This window comes from Pseudophryne corroboree, chromosome 3 (genome assembly GCF_028390025.1).
Source record: "Pseudophryne corroboree isolate aPseCor3 chromosome 3, aPseCor3.hap2, whole genome shotgun sequence".
In the NCBI taxonomy this organism is placed as follows: Eukaryota; Metazoa; Chordata; class Amphibia; order Anura; family Myobatrachidae; genus Pseudophryne; species Pseudophryne corroboree.
The window spans coordinates 321,711,931-321,735,879 of NC_086446.1; the positions used below are offsets into that span (position 1 = coordinate 321,711,931).

The 23,949-nt window shown below is 47.6% G+C and overlaps 1 protein-coding gene across 2 annotated transcripts in view; it reads left to right on the forward strand.

Annotated features, from left to right (window-relative positions):
* Positions 1 to 23,949, forward strand: part of CDC27 (cell division cycle 27) — a 255,809-nt gene that overhangs the window by 192,206 nt on the left and 39,654 nt on the right. For both annotated transcript variants that reach the window (XM_063959474.1, XM_063959475.1), the window contains 3 exons: positions 14,682 to 14,834; positions 16,239 to 16,447; positions 16,595 to 16,712. In XM_063959474.1, coding sequence (XP_063815544.1) covers positions 14,682 to 14,834; positions 16,239 to 16,447; positions 16,595 to 16,712 — 480 coding nt within the window. The remainder of the gene's footprint in view (positions 1 to 14,681; positions 14,835 to 16,238; positions 16,448 to 16,594; positions 16,713 to 23,949) is intronic.

Consider the following 23,949-nt stretch of genomic DNA (forward strand, 5'->3'; position numbering starts at 1 on the left):
CCCAAATAAAAACCGTACACACACACCGTGACAGTACAACTTCATTACATACACGCACACCGACATACACACATACTTACCTATGTTGACACGAGGCTCGGTCCCCTTCTCCACGTAGAATCCATGGGGTACCTGTAAATAAAATTATACTCACAACAATCCTGTGTAGATCGGTCCTCTTCAGAGTTTGTAATTCACGTACTTGGCAAAATAAAAAAACGCAAAACACGGACCACGCACTGAAAGGGGTTCCCATGTATACACATGGGACCACTTTCCCCGACTGCCAGGACACCCCGTGACTGCTGTCAAAGAGGGTCCCTTCAGCCAATCAGGGAGCGCCACGTCGTGGGACTCTCCTGATTGGCTGTGTGCGTCCGCGCCACTTTTTTGTCACCCCTCTTTCACAAAACCAGATCAGACTGGCTGCCTAACTTCAGGCAGTGCGTTCTCGTCTGACCTCAGGAGTGGGGTTACCAATTCCTGCTCATCAAAGAGGGCTTCTTTTTGCGGTTCAGAAACCATCTGGGTCCTTTCATCCCATTCTAAATCTGACGTGGCTAAACCCTCACCTACCACTGCAGAAATTCAAGCTGGAATTAGAATATGGGGTTTTTGTGCACCAGACCACTTCCAGTCAGACAGTCTTGTGGCTCTTCATGATCATGGGTGGGGCCAACCTGCTACCAAGCAGTCTGTGGCTCATTGGATCACTTCTGCTATTAAGCAGGCGTATGTTTCATTAGGTAAGCCTGTGCCGGACCCTATCTGGGCACATTCAACTCAAACCATGAGGGCTTATTGGGTGCCACAAGGGTGCCTCGGTTGAACAGCTGTGCATGGTGGCTGTTTGGTCCTCCGTGCACACCTGCACTAGATATTATCGATTCCACAAGTTTGTGACCAAAGACATCAGTTTTGGGCATAAGGTTTTGGAAGTGGCCTGGCTGGTAAGTGACCCACCTCTTGAGGCTTGCTTTGGGTTCCGTAGTCTGCAGTGTCCACCAGACCAGATGGAAGAGGATTTATGTTTTTCACCATCAAATTAATTCCTCCGAGTCCATATGGGGATACTGCATTCTCTCCCTGGTTGGTTGTTGTGTTTGGTTGTGCCTGTTGCTTTTGTGTTGTACTTTAGGCTTGTTTGATAAATTACTGGCTAGCTGGAGAAGGTGGGAGGGTGTGGGGGTAGGGAGGGTTCAGCTCCCCTCTAACCCACAATCTGCGGTGTCCTCCCGATGGACTTGTAGGAAGCGATTTTACGGTGAGTACCAAAAAAATGTATCTTTTAAATATCCACTACCATTTTACGCAGTGTTATACAGAGAATATACCATTGTCATCAGCTCATGTACCATTGCAGGTTACAGTCCAAGGGGCCCATTTATCAGCGAGTGATAAAACACATTGCGTATGCTAAATGGTGCTCCAGCCAATCAGTTCCCAATTGTCATTTTTCAAACACATGACAGTTTGGAGCTGAACACATGGCAGGAGAAGATTAGCTGGAGCTCCATTTATCATACGCAACAAGTTTTATCACTCGTTAATAAATGAGCCCCAAAATTCTTTACACAGACGTTAGTGTTATTTTTTTATGGTGTTTTGTATTCATTTATATTCAGAATCTAATTAATTAACCTACCATCATGTCTTTTGTGGGCGGCAATTCCTGTTAACACAGGGGGTGACCTACAAACTCCACAGAGATAATGCTCTTTTTGGGACTTGATCTTATGATCCCAGTGCTGTGAGGCTAACCATTGTCACATTTGCCACCATATAATAGATATAAATCTTTTTTTTCTCTGATGTTCTAGTGGATGCTGGGAACTCCGTAAGGACCATGGGGAATAGACGGGCTCCGCAGGAAACTGGGCACTCTAAAAGAAAGATTAGGTACTATCTGGTGTGCACTGGCTCCTCCCACAATGACCCTCCTCCAGACCTCAGTTAGATTTCTGTGCCCGGCCGAGCTGGATGCACACTAGGGGCTCTCCTGAGCTCCTAGAAAGAAAGTTTATTTTAGGTTTTTTATTTTACAGTGAGACCTGCTGGCAACAGGCTCACTGCATCGAGGGACTAAGGGGAGAAGAAGCGAACCTACCTGCTTGCAGCTAGCTTGGGCTTCTTAGGCTACTGGACACCATTAGCTCCAGAGGGATCGACCGCATGGAACTGGCCTTGGTGTTCGTTCCCGGAGCCGCGCCGCCGTCCCCCTTACAGAGCCAGAAGCAAGAAGAGGTCCAGAAAATCGGCGGCAGAAGACATCAGTCTTCACCAAGGTAGCGCACAGCACTGCAGCTGTGCGCCATTGCTCCTCATGCACACTTCACACTCCGGTCACTGAGGGTGCAGGGCGCTGGGGGGGGGGCACCCTGAGCAGCAATAAAAACACCTTGGCTGGCAAATATATCACAATATATAGCCCCAGAGGCTATATATGTGATAAATACCCCTGCCAGAATCCATAAAAAAGCTGGAGAAAAGTCCGCGAAAAAGGGGCGGAGCTATCTCCCTCAGCACACTGGCGCCATTTTCTCTTCACAGTGCAGCTGGAAGACAGCTCCCCAGGCTCTCCCCTGTAGTTTGCAGGCTCAAAGGGTTAAAAAGAGAGGGGGGGCACTAAATTTAGGCGCAATATTGTATATACAAGCAGCTATTGGGAAAAATTCACACAAAATATAGTGTTAATCCCTAAATTATATAGCGCTCTGGTGTGTGCTGGCATACTCTCTCTCTGTCTCCCCAAAGGGCTGTGTGGGGGGTCCTGTCCTCAGTCAGAGAATTCCCTGTGTGTGTGCGATGTGTCGGTACGGCTGTGTCGACACGTTTGATGAGGAGGCTTATGTGGTGGCAGAGCAGATGCCGATAAATGTGATGTCGCCCCCTGTGGGGCCGACACCAGAGTGGATGGATAGGTGGAAGGTATAAACCGACAGTGTCAACTCCTTACATAAAAGGCTGGATGACGTAACAGCTGTGGGACAGCCGGCTTCTCAGCCCGCGCCTGCCCAGGCGTCTCAATGGCCATCAGGGGCTCAAAAACGCCCGCTCCCTCAGATGGCAGACACAGATGTCGACACGGAGTCTGACTCCAGTGTCGACGAGGTTGAGACATATACACAATCCACTAGGAACATCCGTTACATGATCCCGGCAATAAAAAATGTGTTACACATTTCTGACATTAACCCAAGTACCACTAAAAAAGGGTTTTATGTTTGGGGAGAAAAAGCAGGCAGTGTTTTGTTCCCCCATCAAATGAGTGAATGAAGTGTGAAAAAGCGTGGGTTCCCCCGATAAGAAACTGGTAATTTCTAAAAAGTTACTGATGGCGTACCCTTTCCCGCCAGAGGATAAGTTACGCTGGGAGATATCCCCTAGGGTGGATAAGGCGCTCACACGTTTGTCAAAAAAGGTGGCACTGCCGTCTTAGGATACGGCCACTTCGAAGGTACCTGCTGATAAAAAGCAGGAGGCTATCCTGAAGTCTGTATTTACACACTCAGGTACTAGACTGAGACCTGCAGATAGTGCTGCTGCAGCGTGGTCTGTGACCCTGTCAAACAGGGATACTATTTTGCGAACATAAGAGCATATTAAAGACGTCGTCTTATATATGAGGGATGCACAGAGGGATATTTTGCCGGCTGGCATCCAGAATTAATGCAATGTCCATTCTGTCAGGAGGGTATTAGAGACCCGACACTGGACAGGTGATGCTGACTTTAAAAGGCACATAGAGCCTTATAAGGGTGAGGAATTGTTTGGGGATGGTCTCTGGGACCTCGTATCCACAGCAACAGCTGGGAAGAAAAAATTTTACCTCAGGTTTCCTCACAGCCTAAGAAAGCACTGTATTATCAGGTACAGTCCTTTCGGCTTCAGAAAAGCAAGCGGGTCAAAGGCGCTTCCTTTCTGCACAGAGACGAGGGAAGAGGGAAAAAGCTGCACCAGTCAGCCAGTTCCCAGAATCAAAATTCTTCCCCCGCTTCCTCTGAGTCCACCGCATGACGCGGGGGCTCCACAGGCGTAGCCAGGTACGGTGGGGGCCTCCTCAAAAATTTCAGCGATCAGTGGGCTCGCTCACAGGTGGATCCCTGGATCCTTCAAGTAGTATCTCAGGGGTACAAGCTGGAATTCGAGGCGTCTCCCCCCCGCCGTTTCCTCAAATCTGCCTTGCCGACAACTCCCTCAGGCAGGGAGGCTGTGCTACAGGCAATTCACAAGCTGTATTCCCAGCAGGTGATAGTCAAGGTGCCCCTACTTCAACAAGGACGGGGTTACTATTCCACACTGTTTGTGGTACCGAAACCGGACGGTTCGGTGAGACCCATTTTAAATTTGAAATCCTTGAACACATACATAAAAAAATTCTAGTTCAAGATGTTATCGCTCAGGGCGGTTATTGCAAGCCTGGAGGAGGGGGATTACATGGTATCCCTGGACATCAAGGATGCTTACCTACATGTCCCCATTTACCATCCTCACCAGGAGTACCTCAGATTTGTGGTACATGATTGCCATTACCAATTCCAAACACTGCCGTTTGGACTGTCCACGGCACCGAGGGTCTTTACCAAGGTAATGGCAGAAATGAGGATACTCCTTCGAAAAAAAGGGAGTTTTAATTGTCCCGTACTTGGACGATCTCCTTATAAAGGCGAGGTCCAAGGAGCAGTTGTTGGTCGGAGTAGCACTATCTTGGGAAGTGCTACAACAGCACGGGTGGATTCTATACATTCCAAAGTCACAGCTGGTTCCTACCACACTCCTACTGTTCCTGGGGATGGTTCTGGACACAGAACAGAAAAAAGTGTTTCTCCCGCAGGAGAAAGCCAAGGAGCTGTCATCTCTAGTCAGAGACCTCCTGAAACCAAAACAGGTATCGGTGCATCACTGCACACGAGTCCTGGGAAAAATGGTAGCTTCTTACGAAGCAAAATTCCATTCGGCAGGTTCCATGCAAGAACCTTTCAGTGGGACCTCTTGGACAAGTGGTCGGGATCGCATCTTCAGATGCATCGGCTGATAACCCTGTCTCCAAGGACCAGGGTATCTCTACTGTGGTGGCTGCAGAGTGCTCATCTTCAAGAGGGCCGCAGATTCGGCATACAGGACTGGGTCCTGGTAACCACGGATGCCAGCCTTCGAGGCTGGGGGGCAGTCACACAGGGAAGAAATTTCCAAGGACTTTGGTCAAGTCAGGAGTCGTCCCTACACATAAATATTCTGGAACTGAGGGCCATTTATGATGCCCTAAGTCTGGCAAGGCCTCTGCTTCAAAACCAGCCAGTACTGATCCAATCAGACAACATCACGGCAGTCGCCCATGTAAACCGACAGGGCGGCACAAGAAGCAGGATGGCGATGGCAGAAGCCACAAGGATTCTCCGATGGGCGGAAAATCGCGTCTTAGTACTGTCAGCAGTGTTCATTCCGGGAGTGGACAACTGGGAAGCAGACTTCCTCAGCAGACACGACCTACACCCGGGAGAGTGGGGACTTCATCCAGAAGTCTTCCAACTGTTGGTAAACCGTTGGGAAAGGCCACAGGTGGACATGATGGCGTCCCGCCTAAACAAAAAACTAGATATTGCGCCAGGTCAAGGGACCCTCAGGCAATAGCTGTGGACGCTCTAGTGACACCGTGGGTGTACCAGTCGGTTTATGTGTTCCCTCCTCTTCCTCTCATACCAAAGGTACTGAGAATAATAAGAAAACGAGGCGTAAGAACGATACTCGTGGTTCCGGATGGGCCAAGAGGAGCTTGGTACCCAGAACTTCAAGAAATGATATCAGAGGACCCATGGCCTCTACCGCTCAGACAGGATCTGCTACAGCAGGGGCCCGGTCTGTTCCAAGACTTACCGCGGCTGCGTTTGACGGCATGGCGGTTGAATTCCGGATCCTAAAGGAAAAGGGCGTTCCGGAGGAAGTCATACCTACGCTGATAAAAGCCAGGAAAGAAGTAACCGCAAACCATTATCACCGTATTTGGCGAAAATATGTTGCGTGGTGTGAGGCCAGGAAGGCCCCAACAGGAATTTCAGCTGGGTCGTTTTCTGCACTTCCTACAGTCAGGAGTGACTATGGGCCTAAACTTGGGTTCCATTAAGGTCCAGATTTCGGCTCTGTCGATTTTCTTCCAGAAAGAACTGGCTTCACTGCCTGGTGTTCAGACATTTGTAAAGGGAGTGCTGCATATTCAGCCCCCTTTTGTGCCTCCTGTGGCACCTTGGGATCTCAACGTGGTGTTGAGTTTCCTAAAATCACATTGGTTTGAGCCACTTAAAACTGTGGATTTGAAATATCTCACGTGGAAAGTGGTCATGTTATTGGCCTTGGCTTCGGCCAGGCGTGTGTCAGAATTGGCGGCTTTGTCATGTAAAAGCCCTTATCTGATTTTCCATATGGATAGGGCAGAATTGAGGACTCGTCCCCAGTTTCTCCCTAAGGTGGTATCAGCTTTTCACTTGAACCAACCTATTGTAGTGCCTGCGGCTACTAGGGACTTGGAAGATTCCAAGTTACTGGACGTAGTCAGGGCCTTAAAAATTTATATTTCCAGGACGGCTGGAGTCAGGAAAACTGACTCGCTTTATTTCCTGTAGGCACCCAACAAAATAGGTGCTCCTGCTTCTAAGCAGACTATTGCTCGCTGAATTTGTAGCACAATTCAGCTGGAGCATTCTGCGGCTGGATTGCCGCATCCTAAATCAGTTAAAAGCCCATTCCACGAGGAAAGTGGGCTCATCTTGGGCGGCTGCCCGAGGGGTCTCGGCTTTACAACTTTGCCGAGCTGCAACTTGGTCAGGGGCAAACACGTTTGCTAAATTCTACAAATTTGATACCCTGGCTGAGGAGGACCTTGAGTTCTCTCATTCGGTGCTGCAGAGTCATCCGCACTCTCCCGCCCGTTTGGGAGCTTTGGTATAATCCCCATGGTCCTTACGGAGTTCCCAGCATCCACTAGGACGTCAGAGAAAATAAGATTTTACTCACCGGTAAATCTATTTCTCGTAGTCCGTAGTGGATGCTGGGCGCCCATCCCAAGTGCAATACTTGTATGTAGTTATTGCCTAACTAAGGGTTATTGTTGTGCCATCTGTTGAGAGGCTCAGTTATATTTCATACTGTTAACTGGGTATAGTATCACGAGTTATACGGTGTGATTGGTGTGGCTGGTATGAGTCTTACCCGGGATTCAAAATCCTTCCTTATTGTGTCAGCTCTTCCGGGCACAGTATCCTAACTGAGGTCTGGAGGAGGGTCATAGTGGGAGTAGCCAGTGCACACCAGATAGTACCTAATCTTTCTTTTAGAGTGCCCAGTCTCCTGCGGAGCCCGTCTATTCCCCATGGTCCTTACGGAGTTCCCAGCATCCACTACGGACTACGAGAAATAGATTTACCGGTGAGTAAAATCTTATTTTTTTTTTCTTTTTCTTTTTTAACATATTGGAGTTTATATACCAAGATCCGCATGAAATTAAACCAGTTAAATTTGATCCTTTTTACACAAGTTGTGTTAAGCTTTTAGTTAATTAGTTATAATAATTACTAGTTTACTCAATTTACTTAATTAAACCAGTCCTGGGGTAAAATATTTGTAAACTTGCCTAAAATGTAAAAATGTTCCTATCTTTAAAACTTATTGAGCTTTTCTATCATGTTCTGTTTATGAATTCTTGCAGTCATTAGAAAAGCATGATTACAACTTTTACTGTAGGGGAAAAATATTTAAATCTTTCAATAGCCAGGGCCAGATCTAATCCTGCAAAGGAGACTTTTGTAAATGGTGAGAACATAATATTTATTTGCAACATCTTTTACAAATATTGTATTTATTTGTTTTGGTGCTGCTTTTATAATATTAACCATTGTGTGTGGGCAGCCACCACCTTCGATACGGTGTATTTTAAGTTATGACTCTTGTTTTTTCGTCCTTCATCTATTTATTTGAAAAAAAAAAAGAAAATTTAGCCAGTGACTATTTTCCAAGGCAAACTATTGAGAAATCTGTATCGCTGAGTTCTGTAAAGGAGAACATCTCTTGAAAGCTTATTGTTACAATTAGACTAATGCACATGTTCTCAAACTCTGTCCTCAGGACCCCACACAGGTGTATTAATAACTCACTGACACGTTTTAAAAGGTCCACAGGTGGAGCAAATTGTTTAATTTGTGATTCTGTGAGGAGACCTGCAAAACATGCACTGTGTGGGGTAATGAGGACCAAGTTTGAGAACCTGTGGACTAATGTAACTACTACTTAATGCTACCAAGAGTCTTTAAACAGCTGTCTGACTTTGTATCCCTCTCTGGCTACAAGATAAACATTCATAACTTGTAAACCATACCATTGTGTCAGGAGCCATCTCAAACCTCTTGAAGCTGAATTTTTATTTTGCAGTAGAGACTGGGAAAGAATTAGTAATTTCCATCCACACAATAAAGCTCGCCCTAAGCGCTTGGGACCGAATTGATAAAAGCCACAGTTTGTCCTTTTCATCTCCTGATTATTCCCTATCTGGGCCATTCCGCTCCCCATCCACCCTAGCCCTCCATCCTCCCCCCACCCCCCCTCTTCAGGAAAATTCAAGATGTGGCTACTGAATTTTATGTTACCTTGTGCTACCACATATTTGGGGACTTTATTAATTATTATTTATTACCAGGTATTTATATAACGCATACATATTCTGCAGCACTTTACAGAGACTTTTCCCATATTCATTAATTCATTCATTCATTCATTCATTCACGTGTGTTTGAAACGGAGCATCATTTGTGGGGTTGTGGTGCGGGCAGAGACTGATGAGGAAATAACTTTGTTTGCAAAGGTATCCTGAGTTACTTTATTAGTATCTGTATTGTATTTTCTCTGACGTCCTAAGTGGATGCTGGGGACTCCGTCAGGACCATGGGGAATAGCGGCTCCGCAGGAGACAGGGCACAAAATTAAAAGTTTGACCACTAGGTGGTGTGCACTGGCTCCTCCCCCTATGACCCTCCTCCAAGCCTCAGTTAGATTTTTGTGCCCGGCCGAGAAGGGTGCAATCTAGGTGGCTCTCCTAAAGGGCTGCTTAGAATAAAAGTTTGTTAGGTTTTTTTATTTTCAGTGAGTCCTGCTGGCAACAGGCTCACTGCAACGCGGGACTAAGGGGAGAAGAAGCGAACTCACCTGCGTGCAGGATGGATTGGGGTTCTTAGGCTACTGGACATTAGCTCCAGAGGGACGATCACAGGTACAGCCTGGATGGGTCACCGGAGCCGCGCCGCCGGCCCCCTTACAGATGCTGAAGAGAGAAGAGGTCCAGAAATCGGCGGCTGAAGACTTCCCAGTCTTCTTAAGGTAGCGCACAGCACTGCAGCTGTGCGCCATTGCTCTCAGCACACTTCACACCGCGGTCACTGAGGGTGCAGGGCGCTGGGGGGAGGCGCCCTGGGCAGCAATGAGATTACCTATACTGGCTAAAAATACATCACATATAGCCCCTGGGCTATATGGATGTATTTAACCCCTGCCAGGATTACAGAAAAAACCGGGAGAAGAGCCCGCCGAAAAGGGGGCGGGGCCTATCTCCTCAGCACACAGCGCCATTTTTCCCACACAGCTCCGCTGGTAGGAAGGCTCCCAAGCTCTCCCCTGCACTGCACTACAGAAACAGGGTAAAATCAGAGAGGGGGGGCACTTATTTGGCGATATTCATAATATTTAAGCTGCTATAAGGGGAACACACTTATTTAAGGTTGTCCCTATATATTTATAGCGCTTGGGTGTGTGCTGGCAAACTCTCCCTCTGTCTCCCCAAAGGGCTAGTGGGGTCCTGTCTTCTATCAGAGCATTCCCGGTGTGTCTGCTGTGTGTCGGTACGTGTGTGTCGACATGTATGAGGACGATGTTGGTGTGGAGGCGGAGCAATTGCCTGTAGTGGTGATGTCACCCCCTAGGGAGTCGACACCGGAATGGATGGCTTTGTTTATGGAATTACGTGATAGTGTCAGCACGCTGCAAAAGTCGGTTGACGACATGAGACGGCCGGCAAACCAATTAGTACCTGTCCAGGTGTCTCAGACACCGTCAGGGGCTTTAAAACGCCCATTACCTCAGTCGGTCGATACGGACACGGACACTGACTCCAGTGTCGACGGTGAAGAAGCAAACGTATTTTCCAGTAGGGCCACACGTTACATGATCACGGCAATGAAGGAGGCTTTGCATATTTCTGATACTGCAAGTACCACAAAAAGGGGTATTATGTGGGGTGTGAAAAAACTACCTGTAGTTTTTCCTGAATCAGATGAATTGAATGAAGTGTGTGATGAAGCGTGGGTTACCCCCGATAAAAAACTGCTAATTTCAAAGAAGTTATTGGCATTATACCCTTTCCCGCGAGAGGTTAGGGCGCGCTGGGAAACACCCCCTAGGGTAGATAAGGCACTCACACGCTTATCAAAACAAGTGGCGTTACTGTCCCCAGAAACGGCCGCCCTCAAAGACCCAGCTGATAGGAGGCTGGAAAATACCCTAAAAAGTATATACACACATACTGGTGTTATACTGCGACCAGCTATCGCATCAGCATGGATGTGCAGTGCTGGGGTGGCTTGGTCGGAGTCACTGACTGAAAATATTGATACCCTGGATAGGGACAGTATTTTATTGACTATAGAGCATTTAAAGGATGCATTTCTTTATATGCGAGATGCACAGAGGGATATTTGCACTCTGGCATCAAGGGTAAGTGCGCTGTCCATCTCTGCCAGAAGAAGTTTATGGACGCGACAGTGGTCAGGTGATGCGGATTCCAAGCGGCATATGGAAGTATTGCCGTATAAAGGGGAGGAGTTATTTGGGGTCGGTCTATCGGACTTGGTGGCCACGGCAACAGCCGGAAAATCCACCTTTTTACCTCAGGTCACCTCCCAGCAGAAAAAGACATCGTCTTTTCAGCCGCAGCCCTTTCGTTCCCATAAGAACAAGCGGGCAAAAGGACATTCATATCTGCCCCGAGGCAAAGGAAAGGGTAAGAGACTGCAGCAAGCAGCTCCCTCTCAGGAGCAGAAGCCCTCCCCCGCTTCTGCAAAGTCCTCAGCATGACGCTGGGGCCTTACAAGCGGACTCAGGTGCGGTGGGGGGTCGCCTCAAGAATTTCAGCGCGCAGTGGGCTCACTCACAAGTGGACCCCTGGATCCTGCAGGTAGTATCTCAGGGTTACAGGTTGGAATTCGAGACGTCTCCCCCTCGCCGGTTCCTGAAGTCTGCTTTACCAATGTCTCCTTCCGACAGGGAGACGGTATTGGAAGCCATTCACAAGCTGTATTCTCAGCAGGTGATAGTCAAGGTACCCCTCCTACAACAAGGAAAGGGGTATTATTCCACGCTGTTTGTGGTACCGAAGCCGGACGGCTCGGTAAGACCTATTCTAAATCTGAAGTCTTTGAACATGTACATACAAAAGTTCAAGTTCAAGATGGAGTCACTCAGAGCAGTGATAGCGAATCTGGAAGAAGGGGACTTTATGGTGTCCTTGGACATCAAGGATGCTTACCTCCATGTCCCAATCTGCCCTTCACACCAAGGGTACCTCAGGTTCGTGGTACAAAACTGTCATTATCAGTTTCAGACGCTGCCGTTTGGATTGTCCACGGCACCCCGGGTCTTTACCAAGGTAATGGCCGAAATGATGATTCTTCTTCGAAGAAAAGGCGTATTAATTATCCCTTACTTGGACGATCTCCTGATAAGGGCAAGATCCAGAGAACAGTTAGAGGCCGGGGTAGCACTAACCCAAGTAGTGTTGCAACAGCACGGGTGGATTCTAAATTTTCCAAAATCCCAGCTGAGCCCGACGACACGTCTGCTGTTCCTAGGGATGATTCTGGACACTGTTCAGAAAAAGGTGTTTCTTCCGGAGGAGAAAGCCAGGGAGTTATCCGAACTTGTCGGAAACCTCCTAAAACCAGGAAAAGTGTCTGTGCATCAATGCACAAGAGTCCTGGGAAAAATGGTGGCTTCTTACGAAGCGATTCCATTCGGCAGATTCCACGCACGAATTTTTCAGTGGGATCTGCTGGACAAATGGTCCGGATCGCATCTGCAGATGCATCAGCGGATAACCTTGTCTCCGAGGACAAGGGTGTCTCTTCTGTGGTGGTTGCAGAGTGCTCATCTGTTAGAGGACCGCAGATTCGGCATACAGGACTGGGTCCTGGTGACCACGGATGCCAGTCTGAGAGGCTGGGGAGCAGTCACACAGGGAAGAAACTTCCAGGGCGTGTGGTCAAGCCTGGAGACGTCTCTTCACATAAATATACTGGAGCTAAGAGCGATCTACAATGCTCTAAGCCTGGCAAAACCTCTGCTTCAGGGTCAGCCGGTGTTGATCCAGTCGGACAACATCACGGCAGTCGCCCACGTAAACAGACAGGGCGGCACAAGAAGCAGGGGGGCAATGGCAGAAGCTGCGAGGATTCTTCGCTGGGCGGAAAATCATGTGATAGCACTGTCAGCAGTGTTCATTCCGGGAGTGGACAACTGGGAAGCAGACTTCCTCAGCAGACACGACCTTCACCCGGGAGAGGGGGGACTTCATCCAGAAGTTTTCCACATGCTTGCGATCCGTTGGGAAAAACCAATGGTGGACATGATGGCGTCCCGCCTCAACAAAAAACTGGACAGGTATTGCGCCAGGTCAAGAGATCCTCAGGCAATAGCTGTGGACGCCCTGGTAACACCATGGGTGTACCAGTCAGTGTATGTGTTCCCTCCTCTGCCTCTCATACCCAAGGTACTGAGAATTATACGGCAAAGGGGAGTAAGAACGATACTCGTGGCTCCGGATTGGCCAAGAAGGACTTGGTACCCGGAACTTCAGGAGATGCTCACGGAAGATCCGTGGCCCCTACCCCTAAGAAGGGATCTGCTTCAGCAGGGACCTTGTCTATTCCAAGACTTACCGCGGCTGCGTTTGACGGCATGGCGGTTGAACGCCGGATCCTGAAGGAAAAAGGCATTCCGGAAGAAGTCATTCCTACCCTGATTAAGGCCAGGAAGGAAGTGACCGCACAGCATTATCACCGCATTTGGAGAAAATATGTTGCGTGGTGTGAGGCCAGGAGGGCCCCGACGGAGGAATTTCAACTGGGTCGATTCCTACATTTCCTGCAAACAGGATTGTCTATGGGCCTCAAATTGGGGTCCATTAAGGTTCAAATTTCGGCCCTGTCGATCTTCTTCCAGAAAGAATTGGCTTCAGTTCCTGAAGTCCAAACTTTTGTCAAAGGAGTACTACATATACAGCCCCCGGTTGTGCCTCCAGTGGCACCGTGGGATCTCAATGTAGTTTTGGAATTCCTCAAATCCCATTGGTTTGAGCCACTTAAATCGGTGGATTTGAAATATCTTACATGGAAAGTGACCATGCTACTGGCCCTGGCTTCGGCCAGGAGAGTGTCAGAATTGGCGGCTTTATCGTACAAAAGCCCATATCTGATTTTCCATTCGGACAGGGCAGAACTGCGGACGCGTCCTCGGTTTCTCCCTAAGGTGGTATCAGCGTTTCACCTGAACCAACCTATTGTGGTGCCTACGGCTTCTAGCGGCTTGGAGGACTCCAAGTTGTTGGACGTTGTCAGAGCCTTAAAAATATATATTTCAAGGACGGCTGGAGTCAGAAAGTCTGACTCGCTGTTTATACTGTATGCACCCAACAAGCTGGGTGCTCCTGCGTCTAAGCAGACGATTGCTCGTTGGATTTGTAGCACAATTCAACTTGCGCATTCTGTGGCAGGCCTGCCACAGCCAAAATCTGTAAATGCCCACTCCACAAGGAAGGTGGGCTCATCTTGGGCGGCTGCCCGAGGGGTCTCGGCATTACAACTCTGCCGAGCAGCTACGTGGTCAGGGGAGAGCACGTTTGTAAAATTCTACAAATTTGATACCCTGGCTAAGGAGGACCTGGAGTTCTCTCATTCGGTGCTGCAGAGTCATCCGCACTCTCCCGCCCGTTTGGGAGCTTTGGTATAATCCCCATGGTCCTGACGGAGTCCCCAGCATCCACTTAGGACGTCAGAGAAAATAAGAATTTACTTACCGATAATTCTATTTCTCGTAGTCCGTAGTGGATGCTGGGCGCCCATCCCAAGTGCGGATTGTCTGCAATACTTGTACATAGTTATTGTTACAAAAATCGGGTTATTATTGTTGGAAGCCATCTTTTCAGAGGCTCCTCTGTTATCATGCTGTTAACTGGGTTCAGATCACAAGTTGTACAGTGTGATTGGTGTGGCTGGTATGAGTCTTACCCGGGATTCAAAATCTTTCCTTATTGTGTACGCTCGTCCGGGCACAGTATCCTAACTGAGGCTTGGAGGAGGGTCATAGGGGGAGGAGCCAGTGCACACCACCTAGTGGTCAAACTTTTAATTTTGTGCCCTGTCTCCTGCGGAGCCGCTATTCCCCATGGTCCTGACGGAGTCCCCAGCATCCACTACGGACTACGAGAAATAGAATTATCGGTAAGTAAATTCTTATTTTTGTAGTTTACTTAGGTTTCACTTTCTGGCCTATTTTTGTCTGTTAATAGCCCATTGATCTAAAAATAACTTTGTATTTTAGGTTTAATTTTGTCTCTCCATGTTGTCTAAGTGCCAGTACTTCCATTTGTGCAGGCAGAGCGTGTGTTCTCTGAGGTGCGAAGGATTGAAAACTACCGCGTTGAGGGAATGGAAATCTACTCCACCACACTCTGGCATTTACAGAAAGATGTTGCACTGTCTGTGCTTTCTAAGGATCTCACAGATATGGACAAAAATTCACCAGAGGTATTGTGGTCTCATTGTTAAATAGGAAGCTGTGTTTCATGGGAGAGACGACTTAAACATCTAAAGTACACAATGAAATAATTTAGAGCAACAATATCAAAATACTGGGCAATACAGCTATTTTTAAAGTACAAATCCCAGCATGCACTGTCGGACACTTTTCCCAATACGGATTACTTACCACATGAACACAACCTACAAATATGGATTGTAGGAGGAAGACATAGCACCCAGAAGAAACCCACACGAACACAGAAAGTACACACAAACTACATACAAATTGGGCACCGGTAAGAATCGAACCCATGGCTCCAGCACTGTAAAGGTGGGTACACACTACCCGATTGTGGAATGCCGGCGACGGACAACTATATCGTTGAACGATGTAGTGCGTACACACTGAACATTATCGTTCAACGATGACGTTCAGTGACGTCACCGCCTACATTCCCGAACATGCAGCTCAGCCCGACATTGACGGGTTGAGCTTACATGTCAGCTCAATATTGGTGATCACTGAACGTTGTTCGGGAGCGCGCATTGGCCCTCATTCCGAGTTGTTCGGTCGCTAGCTGCATTTAGCAGCTTTGCACACGCTAAGCCGCCGCCTACTGGGAGTGAATCTTAGCTTATCAAAATTGCGAACGAAAGATTAGCAAAATTGCGAATAGACACTTCTTAGCAGTTTCTGAGTAGCTCCACACTTACTCGGCATCTGCGATCAGTTCAGTGCTTGTCGTTCCTGGTTTGACGTCACAAACACACCCAGCGTTCGCCCAGACACTCCTCCGTTTCTCCAGCCACTCCCGCGTTTTTCCCAGAAACGGTAGCGTTTTTTCGCACACACCCACAAAACAGCCAGTTTCCGCCCAGAAACACCCACTTCCTGTCAATCACATTACGATCACCAGAACGAAGAAAAAACCTCGTAATGCCGTGAGTAAAAAACCTAACTGCATAGCAAATTTACTTGGCGCAGTCGCACTGCGGACATTGCGCATGCGCATTAGCGACTAATCGCTCCGTTGCGAGAAAAAAATAACGAGCGAACAACTCGGAATGACCCCCATTGTTCATTGGTCACCAATATTGCCCCCATACATACTGGCCGATATAAGCCTAAAAATAAACGATAATGACATTTATGTCTAAGTTTTTTATTTTTAGGCTGAAATCGCCTATTGTGTACCCCCCTTAAGACAACAGTACTATCCACTGTGGAGGCAAAAGCTAGAAAGCGTACCTTTAGAGATGTACCATGATTAGAAGATCCTATATGCAAATTCTGTTGTCCAAATTAGTATCAGGGAATATCTGGGTGGATAATCTGATTTGGGACTTTGTAATTGAAATAGTGAGAGAAGATAATGCAGGTTATCTGTGAGCTCCACTCTCTAATTCCAGGCTTGGTGTGCTGCCGGGAACTGTTTCAGTCTGCAGAGGGAACATGACATTGCCATTAAGTTCTTCCAGCGGGCTATTCAGGTGGATCCTGGCTATGCATATGCCTTCACGCTCTTGGGCCATGAATTTGTACTAACAGAAGAGCTGGACAAAGCACTGGCCTGCTTCAGAAACGCCATCCGTGTTAATCCCAGACACTACAATGCATGGTGAGACCTAATAAATGATATTAATAAGGTGCAGTACTATTATCACAGTACAGCATTGAAGGAAACTTTCTTACTCCATGTAGATTGTGCCAAACAAACTACACATCCATACTCTGATGAACACGTGCTTCTGTTTTATTGCCACAGGTATGGTCTCGGAATGATCTATTATAAGCAGGAGAAGTTCAGCTTGGCAGAGATGCATTTCCAGAAAGCACTAGATATCAACCCACAGAGTTCAGTACTACTTTGTCATATAGGAGTGGTGAGTTCCTTCTCTCTAGTTTTCCTGTAGCTCATGCATTCTGTAGTGTATTAGGGTAGTAGAAATTCATATTCACAGAATCCTAAGGTGGCTGTTCCTTTATAATAGATCACAGGTTCTCAAACTCGGTCCTCAGGACCCCACACAGGGCATGTTTTGCAGGTCTCCTCACAGAATCACAAGTGAAATAATTAGCTCCACCTGTGGACTTTTAAAAATGTGTCAGTGAGTAATTAATACACCTGTGCACCTGCTGGGTTACCTGCAAAACATGCACTGTGTGGGGTCCTGAGGACCGAGTTTGAGAACCACTGTAATAGATGAGTCAGTTATCCTAATAGACTAGAGCACAGGTTCTCAAACTCGGTCCTCAGGACCCCACACAGTGCATGTTTTGCAGGTCTCCTCACAAAATTGCAAGTGAAATAATTAGCTCCACCTGTGGACCTTTTAAAATGTGTCAGTGAGCAATTAATACACCTGTGCACCTGCTGGGTTACCTGCAAAACATGCACTGTGTGGGGTCCTGAGGACCGAGTTTGAGAACCCCTGGACTAGAGCTTTAAGTTGCCATTCTTCTTTTAACTTTTGAGCTGTTGTTATGAATTCCAGATGTCCATGGTTTATCCATCTGTAGTGATCCAGTTTTTAGTTTTCTAGTTTCTTGACGATTTTCAAAAACAAAACTCCTTTTTTTTTTTTCTTCTTTTTTTTAAATCAGTTACCAGCCTACATTTTCACAAAAGCTTAGTATTATATAGACCATGATTTGAGCCAAAAATATCGTTTTTCTTCGGTTGCCAATTACAGATATTTAGGCCTAAAATAGTTCAAAAGTCTTATTTAAAAAAAAAAAAAAAAACAAGTCTTAGGTTTTATTGCAACAAATTATTAGTATATATGCACCTTCTGCAAACACTGAAACCTGAGACTTCTTTCCAAGCCAGGAATGTGGCATCCTGTACAGTCATAATTTCACAGATACTTCGCTATCATCCATAAGGGATACTGGGGACCTTAGTACAATGGGATATAGAAGTGGTCCAAAGGAGTCGGCGCACTTTAAATTCCTTCCACAGGGTGTGCTGGCTCCTCCCTTCTATGCCCTGCCTCACAGCTCAGTTTAGAAAAATGTGCCCTCAGGAGAGTATGCACACTCTGGAACTCCAAAGAGTTTTTCTTCAGTTTAGTTTCTGTTTGTTATTTTCAGGTACGCTGTTTGGGCAACAGCTTACCTGCACCGAGGGACACTGGGGGGGGGTGGAGCCAGCCTCATTTAGGGGTGCTGAGTCGAATCCCGCTGACAGGACAACGGTCCTGAGGGTCAGTGTACTGCACGCGCACACACCCGCAGCACGCTGCACACCCCCAGTACAGAGCCTGAAGGTCGGCAGAGTGGTGATGCCAACCCGGGACCCCGCTAGTGGGGGACCCGGTTGCTATGTGCAGCATGAACGCGGGGCAGGCATACGGACGCCCCTTGGCGGTGATCCCATAACCCCCCCCCCTCCACGTAGACTGGCAGCGATAGTGAAAATAGGTGATTCTACCTTATTTTACACACTTTGGGGACATTTGCCAGTATAGCTCCGGTGCCATTGTAAGGGGCGGAGATTCTTCAAAGCGGGACCAGCTGCTTCTTGGCACCATTTCCTGCACACACAGCGCTGCTGCAGGACTTACGGCTCCTCCAAGGAATCATCCATGGCCAGACACTGGTACAGGGGTGTAGTAAAGAGGGAGAGCCTGCTGAGAGACCTATATATTAGGCTCCTTAAGCACTATATACCAAACTGCCTCACTTCTAACTATATAATTGTTATTTCTCAGGCTGGTGCTGGTTCCTCCTCTCCGAGTATCTCCACACACAATAAACTGGGCAGGCTTGCTTGTACCTGTTGTTCTCTGTGTTTGTGTGTGAATGCAAATGTCCTCTGTCAGCATGGTAAAAAAAAGCTGTGTGTGCTGTTTGTCACACCAGGTTTTTCTCCTCCCCTGCAGATTCTCTCATGTGAGAACAATGCAGTCAGCCCTCACAAGATAGTGGGGCTTCTGGGGGTGATTTGCAGGAGCCTGCGAGGCTCAGCTCTATAAGATCTATGGTGGCTGACATGTCAAAAGAACTGACTACTGCTAGACCAGAAAGGCAGCAGTTACAACAACCTATAGCTGCTCTAACAAAAGATAGGGCAGACAGTAGACGTGTTTCCCCTCTATCAAATCCATTACCCCAAAAAAGGGGGTTTCCTGATATCCTCTCAGTATCTGAGGAGGAGGTACCATAGGTAGAGGAGGGGGAAGAGCTGGAATCTGATACTGAATTAGATGATTCCTCTGCTGCACAAGGAGTAGACTTGCTTATCATTGCTATAAGAGATGTCTTAGATATTCCTGGGAATGAGACAGATGTGCAGCAATCCTTTTTCTCATCACAGAAACAGCTACAGGTCACATTCCCTGACTCTAAGGAACTGGATGATCTTTTTAGAGAAGAGCCATGGGCACATCCTGATAAGACAAAATAAAAGAAAATGGAGTAATAACTTAACCAGCGCTTTTCCAGTTCGTTTTCATACACCGTCCCGTTATTTCAATGGGAATATAAAATGGAAGAAAAGTGCATATAGTGTAACACAATTTTAATGCACATATAAATGACAAACAATAATTGTAAAATGGATAAAAATTCAGCAAAAAGCATAAAGTGCAGTGCAAGGCATTCCTTTTCTCATGAAGAGGTTTTCCAGATGAGTTAAACAATGAAATAATTACCAGATTGATTGGAACTGTGGTTTAAACAGTTCAAATGCGTTTTTTGAAATAATGACTGGCGGTCTCGGGTATCACGTCAGTGCAAATGGTAAATGTCAGTGTTCTCACCAGCCGGATCCCCTCCTCCACGGTGGACCGCCAGTCATTATTTAAAAAAACGCATTTGAACTGTTTAAACCACAGTTCCAATCAATCTGGTAATTATTTCATTGTATCACTCATCTGGAAAACCTCTTCATGAGAAAAGGAATGCCTTGCACTGCACTTTATGCTTTTTGCTGAATTTTTATCCATTTTACAATTATTGTTTGTCATTTATATGTGCATTAAAATTGTGTTACACTATATGCACTTTTCTTCCATTTTATATTCCCATTGAAATAACGGGACGGTGTATGAAAACGAACTGGAAAAGCGCTGGTTAAGTTATTACTCCATTTTCTTGTATTTTGCACTATTGGTGAGGGGTTATGGATACCTCTGGAAGTAATTGACTGATTAGCTGCTGTATGCGCACGGGACTCCTCCTTTATTCATTGTTGTATACATCCTGATAAGAAATTCCAGGTATCAAAGAAATGGATGGCCACCTTCCCTTTTGCACAAGAGGGGCGCAAGGTCTGGAAACTCACCCTGCTGTCGATGCATCAGTATTGCGTCTGTCAAAACAGACAGTACTGCCGGTTCCTGTAGCTACGGCCTTAAAGGAACCCGTAGACAAGAAAATAGAAACTACTTTAAAATCTATGTTGCAGCGGGGGCCTCCCAAAGGCTTGTTGTTGGGGGGGGACACGACATTCATACTTGGGCCGGTAACATCCAAGAGGGCCTTGCTGGGGACAATTCCGTAGCTGATATGGTGATACTAATTCAACACATACAGGAGTCTGCCCGCTTCCTCTGTGATACCATCAAAGGTATTGGGGTAATAAAAGCCCGTACTGCTACCATGGCAGTTTCCGCACGCAGAGCGTTGTGGTTACGTCAGTGGGTGGTGGACGCGGAGTCAAAAAGAGTGTGGAAGCCTTACCCTTAACAGGAGATTGACTGTTCGGGAGTGAATTGGATACCTGGATTTCGAAGGTTACTGCTGGTAAGTCCATGTACCTTCCTTCGGCTGCTCCACTGGCTAGACGTTCCTACACTGGGCCGTCTCTGCAGTCCTTTTGGACACCTCGCTTTAAAGGTAAGGCGCGAGGTGCCACAAATGTGGCACGAGGTTCAAGAGGTAAGTCTCGTAAACCTGCCATCTCCGCTTCCCAGGAACAGGGAGTCAGCTCTGTCTCCTCCAAACTCTCAGCATGACTGTGTCCCTCCACTCCAGGGGGACCTCGGGATGGGATCTCGTCTGAGATTCTTCAGCTCCATTTGGAACAGCTCCTGCCAGGAAGCTTGGGTAAAAGATCTGATCTCCCAAGGCAAGAAGCTGGAATTCAGAAGTCTTCCATCTCTCAAGTTTTTCAAGTCGGGTTTACCAGCTTCAGAAACCATGCGCCTCACGTTGCAGGAGGCCATTCAGAAGTTAGCCCATACCCAGGTTTTTGTTCCTGTCCCACCTCAACAACAAGGCGAGGGATACTACTCTAGCCTTTTTGTGGTACCAAAACTGGACGATTCAGTGAGACCCATTTTGAACCTCAAATCGTTAAACCCATATCTGTGTGTTTTCCGGTTCAGAATAGTCTCTGAGAGCAGTGATCTCAGGTCTGGAGGAGGGAGAGTTCTTGGTCTCCCTGGATATAAAGGATGCTTACCTCCATATACTGATATGGCCGCCTCAACAAGCTTACCTCAGGTTTGCTCTGTTGTAGGAACATTACCAGTTCCAGGCGCTGCCCTTCGGCCTATCCACGGTCCCAAGGGTTTTCACTAAAGTGATGGCGGAAATGATGTTCCAACTAAGGATTCAAGCTGTAAACATTGTCCCCTACCTGGACGATCTGCTGATCAAAGCAAGATCGAGGGAAGTACTGCTGGACAGCATCTCCCGCGCTACATCCCTGCTATAGCACCACGTGTGGCTTCTGAACTTTCAAAGTCCCACCTGGAGCCAACCCAGCGTCTCCAGTTTCTCGGGATGATCCTGGACACGGTGGCTCAGAAGGTCTTCCTCCATACGGACAATGCAAACGCAATTCAGGAGTTGGTTCGGGCTGTTCTGCAGAAGGACCGGGTCTCAGTACATCTCCGCACCTGTCTGTTGGGGAAGATGGTGGCCTCCTTCGAGGCCATTCAATTTGGCAGATTCCATACAAGGATATTCCAACTGAATTTCCTGAAGAAATGGTCGGGTTCACATCTGCAGAAGCACCAGGTCATACGTCTCTCACCGCAGGCCAGGATCTCCCTCCTGTGATGGTTGCAATCATCCAACCTTTTGGAGGGGCGGAGCTTTAGGATCCAGAATTGGATTCTCTTGACCACAGATGCCAGTTTTCGGGGCTGAGGAGTGGTAACCCAGGGACAACAGTACCAGGGCCGATGGTCACTCCTCGAAAGCCGCCTCCCTATAAACATTCTGGAACTCAGAGCGATCTACAGTGCTCTGCTACAGGCAGCTCATCTGCTCCAAGGCCTGGCCGTTCAGGTACAGTTCGACAACACCACGGCTGTTGCTTAGGTCTATCAACAAGGTGGAACAAAGAGCAGGACCTGCATGAGGGAGGTATCCAAGATTCTCTGCTGGGCTGAACAGAATGCAAGGGCAGTGTCTGCCATATTCATTCCAGGAGTCTACAACTGGGAGGCAGACTTCCTTAGCCGTCACGACCTCCACCCAGGAGAATAGGGTCTTCACCCTGAGGTATTTCAACTGATAACAGATCTGTGGGGCTGCCCACAGATTGATCTGATGGCCACTCTGCTCAACAAGCTTCAGTGCTATTCCTCCAGAACGAGGACCCTCTGGCATCGGCAGTGGATGCGCTGATGACTCCATGGGATTACCAGCTGGTGTACCTATTTCCTCCGATTCCGTTGCTCCCCAATGTTCTAAAGTTAGACAAAAAAGAGGGAGCTCAGGCAATTCTCATCGCCCCAGACTGGCCTCAGAGGGTTTGGTACGTGGATCTTCTAGAGATGGCCATAGAAGACCCCTGGCCCTTACCGCTATGGAAAGATCATCTTCTTCAACAAGGACCGTTCGTCTACCCGGACTTACGGCGGTTTTGTTTGATGGCATGGCGTTTGAGCGGAACCTTCTAGCTGAGAAGGGCATTTCGGGCAAAGTTATTACCACCATGATTCAAGCCAGAAAACCGGTTACGTCAAAGCACTACCACCATATCTAGAAACGATACGTGTTTTGGTGTGAGGGCCGAAAATATCCTCCTGTGGTTTTTCAACTTTTTACAGGCTGGTGTGGAAATGGGCCTAAGGTTGGGCTCCATAAAGGTTCAGATCTCGGCCTTGTCCATTTTCTTTCAGAAAAAACTGTCTTCTTTGCCTGAAGTCCAGACTTTCCTGCAGGGTGTCCTGCATATCCAACCTCCTTTTGTGCCGCCCACGGCACCTTGGAATCTAAACGTGGTTTTGTCCTTTCTACAGTCCTCTTGGTTTGAACCTCTGATGTCGGTGGAGGACAAATACCTTACATGGAAGACAGTTATGCTCCTAGCCTTGGCTTCCACTAGGCGTGTCTCCGTACTTGGTGCTTTGTCCTGTAAAAGTCCCTACTTGGTCTTTCATGAGGACAGAGCTGAATTCCGGACTCGACAACAGTTCCTACCTAAGGTGGTATCTGCATTCCACTTAAATCAGCCTATTGTGGGTCCGGCGGCTTCAGCCTCTTCCTAAATTCCTGAGTCACTGGATGTGAGGACTGCTGCTGTCAGAAAATCATATTCCCTCTTTGTGCTGTATGATGCTCTCAAAAAGGGTCATCCTGCTTCAAAGCAGTCCATTGCCCGTTGGATTAGGCTTACTTTTCAACAGGCCTATGCTTTGGCGGCCTTGCCTATTACTCGGTCTATCACGGTCCAATCCACAAGGTCTGTGGGTTCATCCTGGGCGGCTGCCCAGGGAGTGTCGGCCCTACAACTGTGTCGGGGCCGCTACCTGGTCAGGGACAAACACGTTTGTCAAGTTTTACAGGAGGTTTGATACCTTGGCTGCAGAGGATGTCCAGTTTGGACGTAGTGTTGTGCAGGCGTCTTAGCACGTCCCCACCCTGTTTGGGAGCTTTGGGACGTCCCCATTGTACTAAGGTCCCCAGTATACCTTATGGATGATAGAGAAAGGAGGATTTTAATTACCTACCGGTAAATCCTTTTCTTGTAGTCCATAAGGGATACTGGGCGCCCCCGCCTCTGTGCTGCGACATTCCTGCAAGGTTTTGTTCTTGTGTAAAGTTGTTCCAACAGCTGTTGCTAGCTCATAGTTGTGTTGTGTGCTGGTTTGTTAATCTCACCACTCATTGTTTGTCATGTATCCTCCTCTCAAGTATGTCCATCTCCTTCGGGCACAG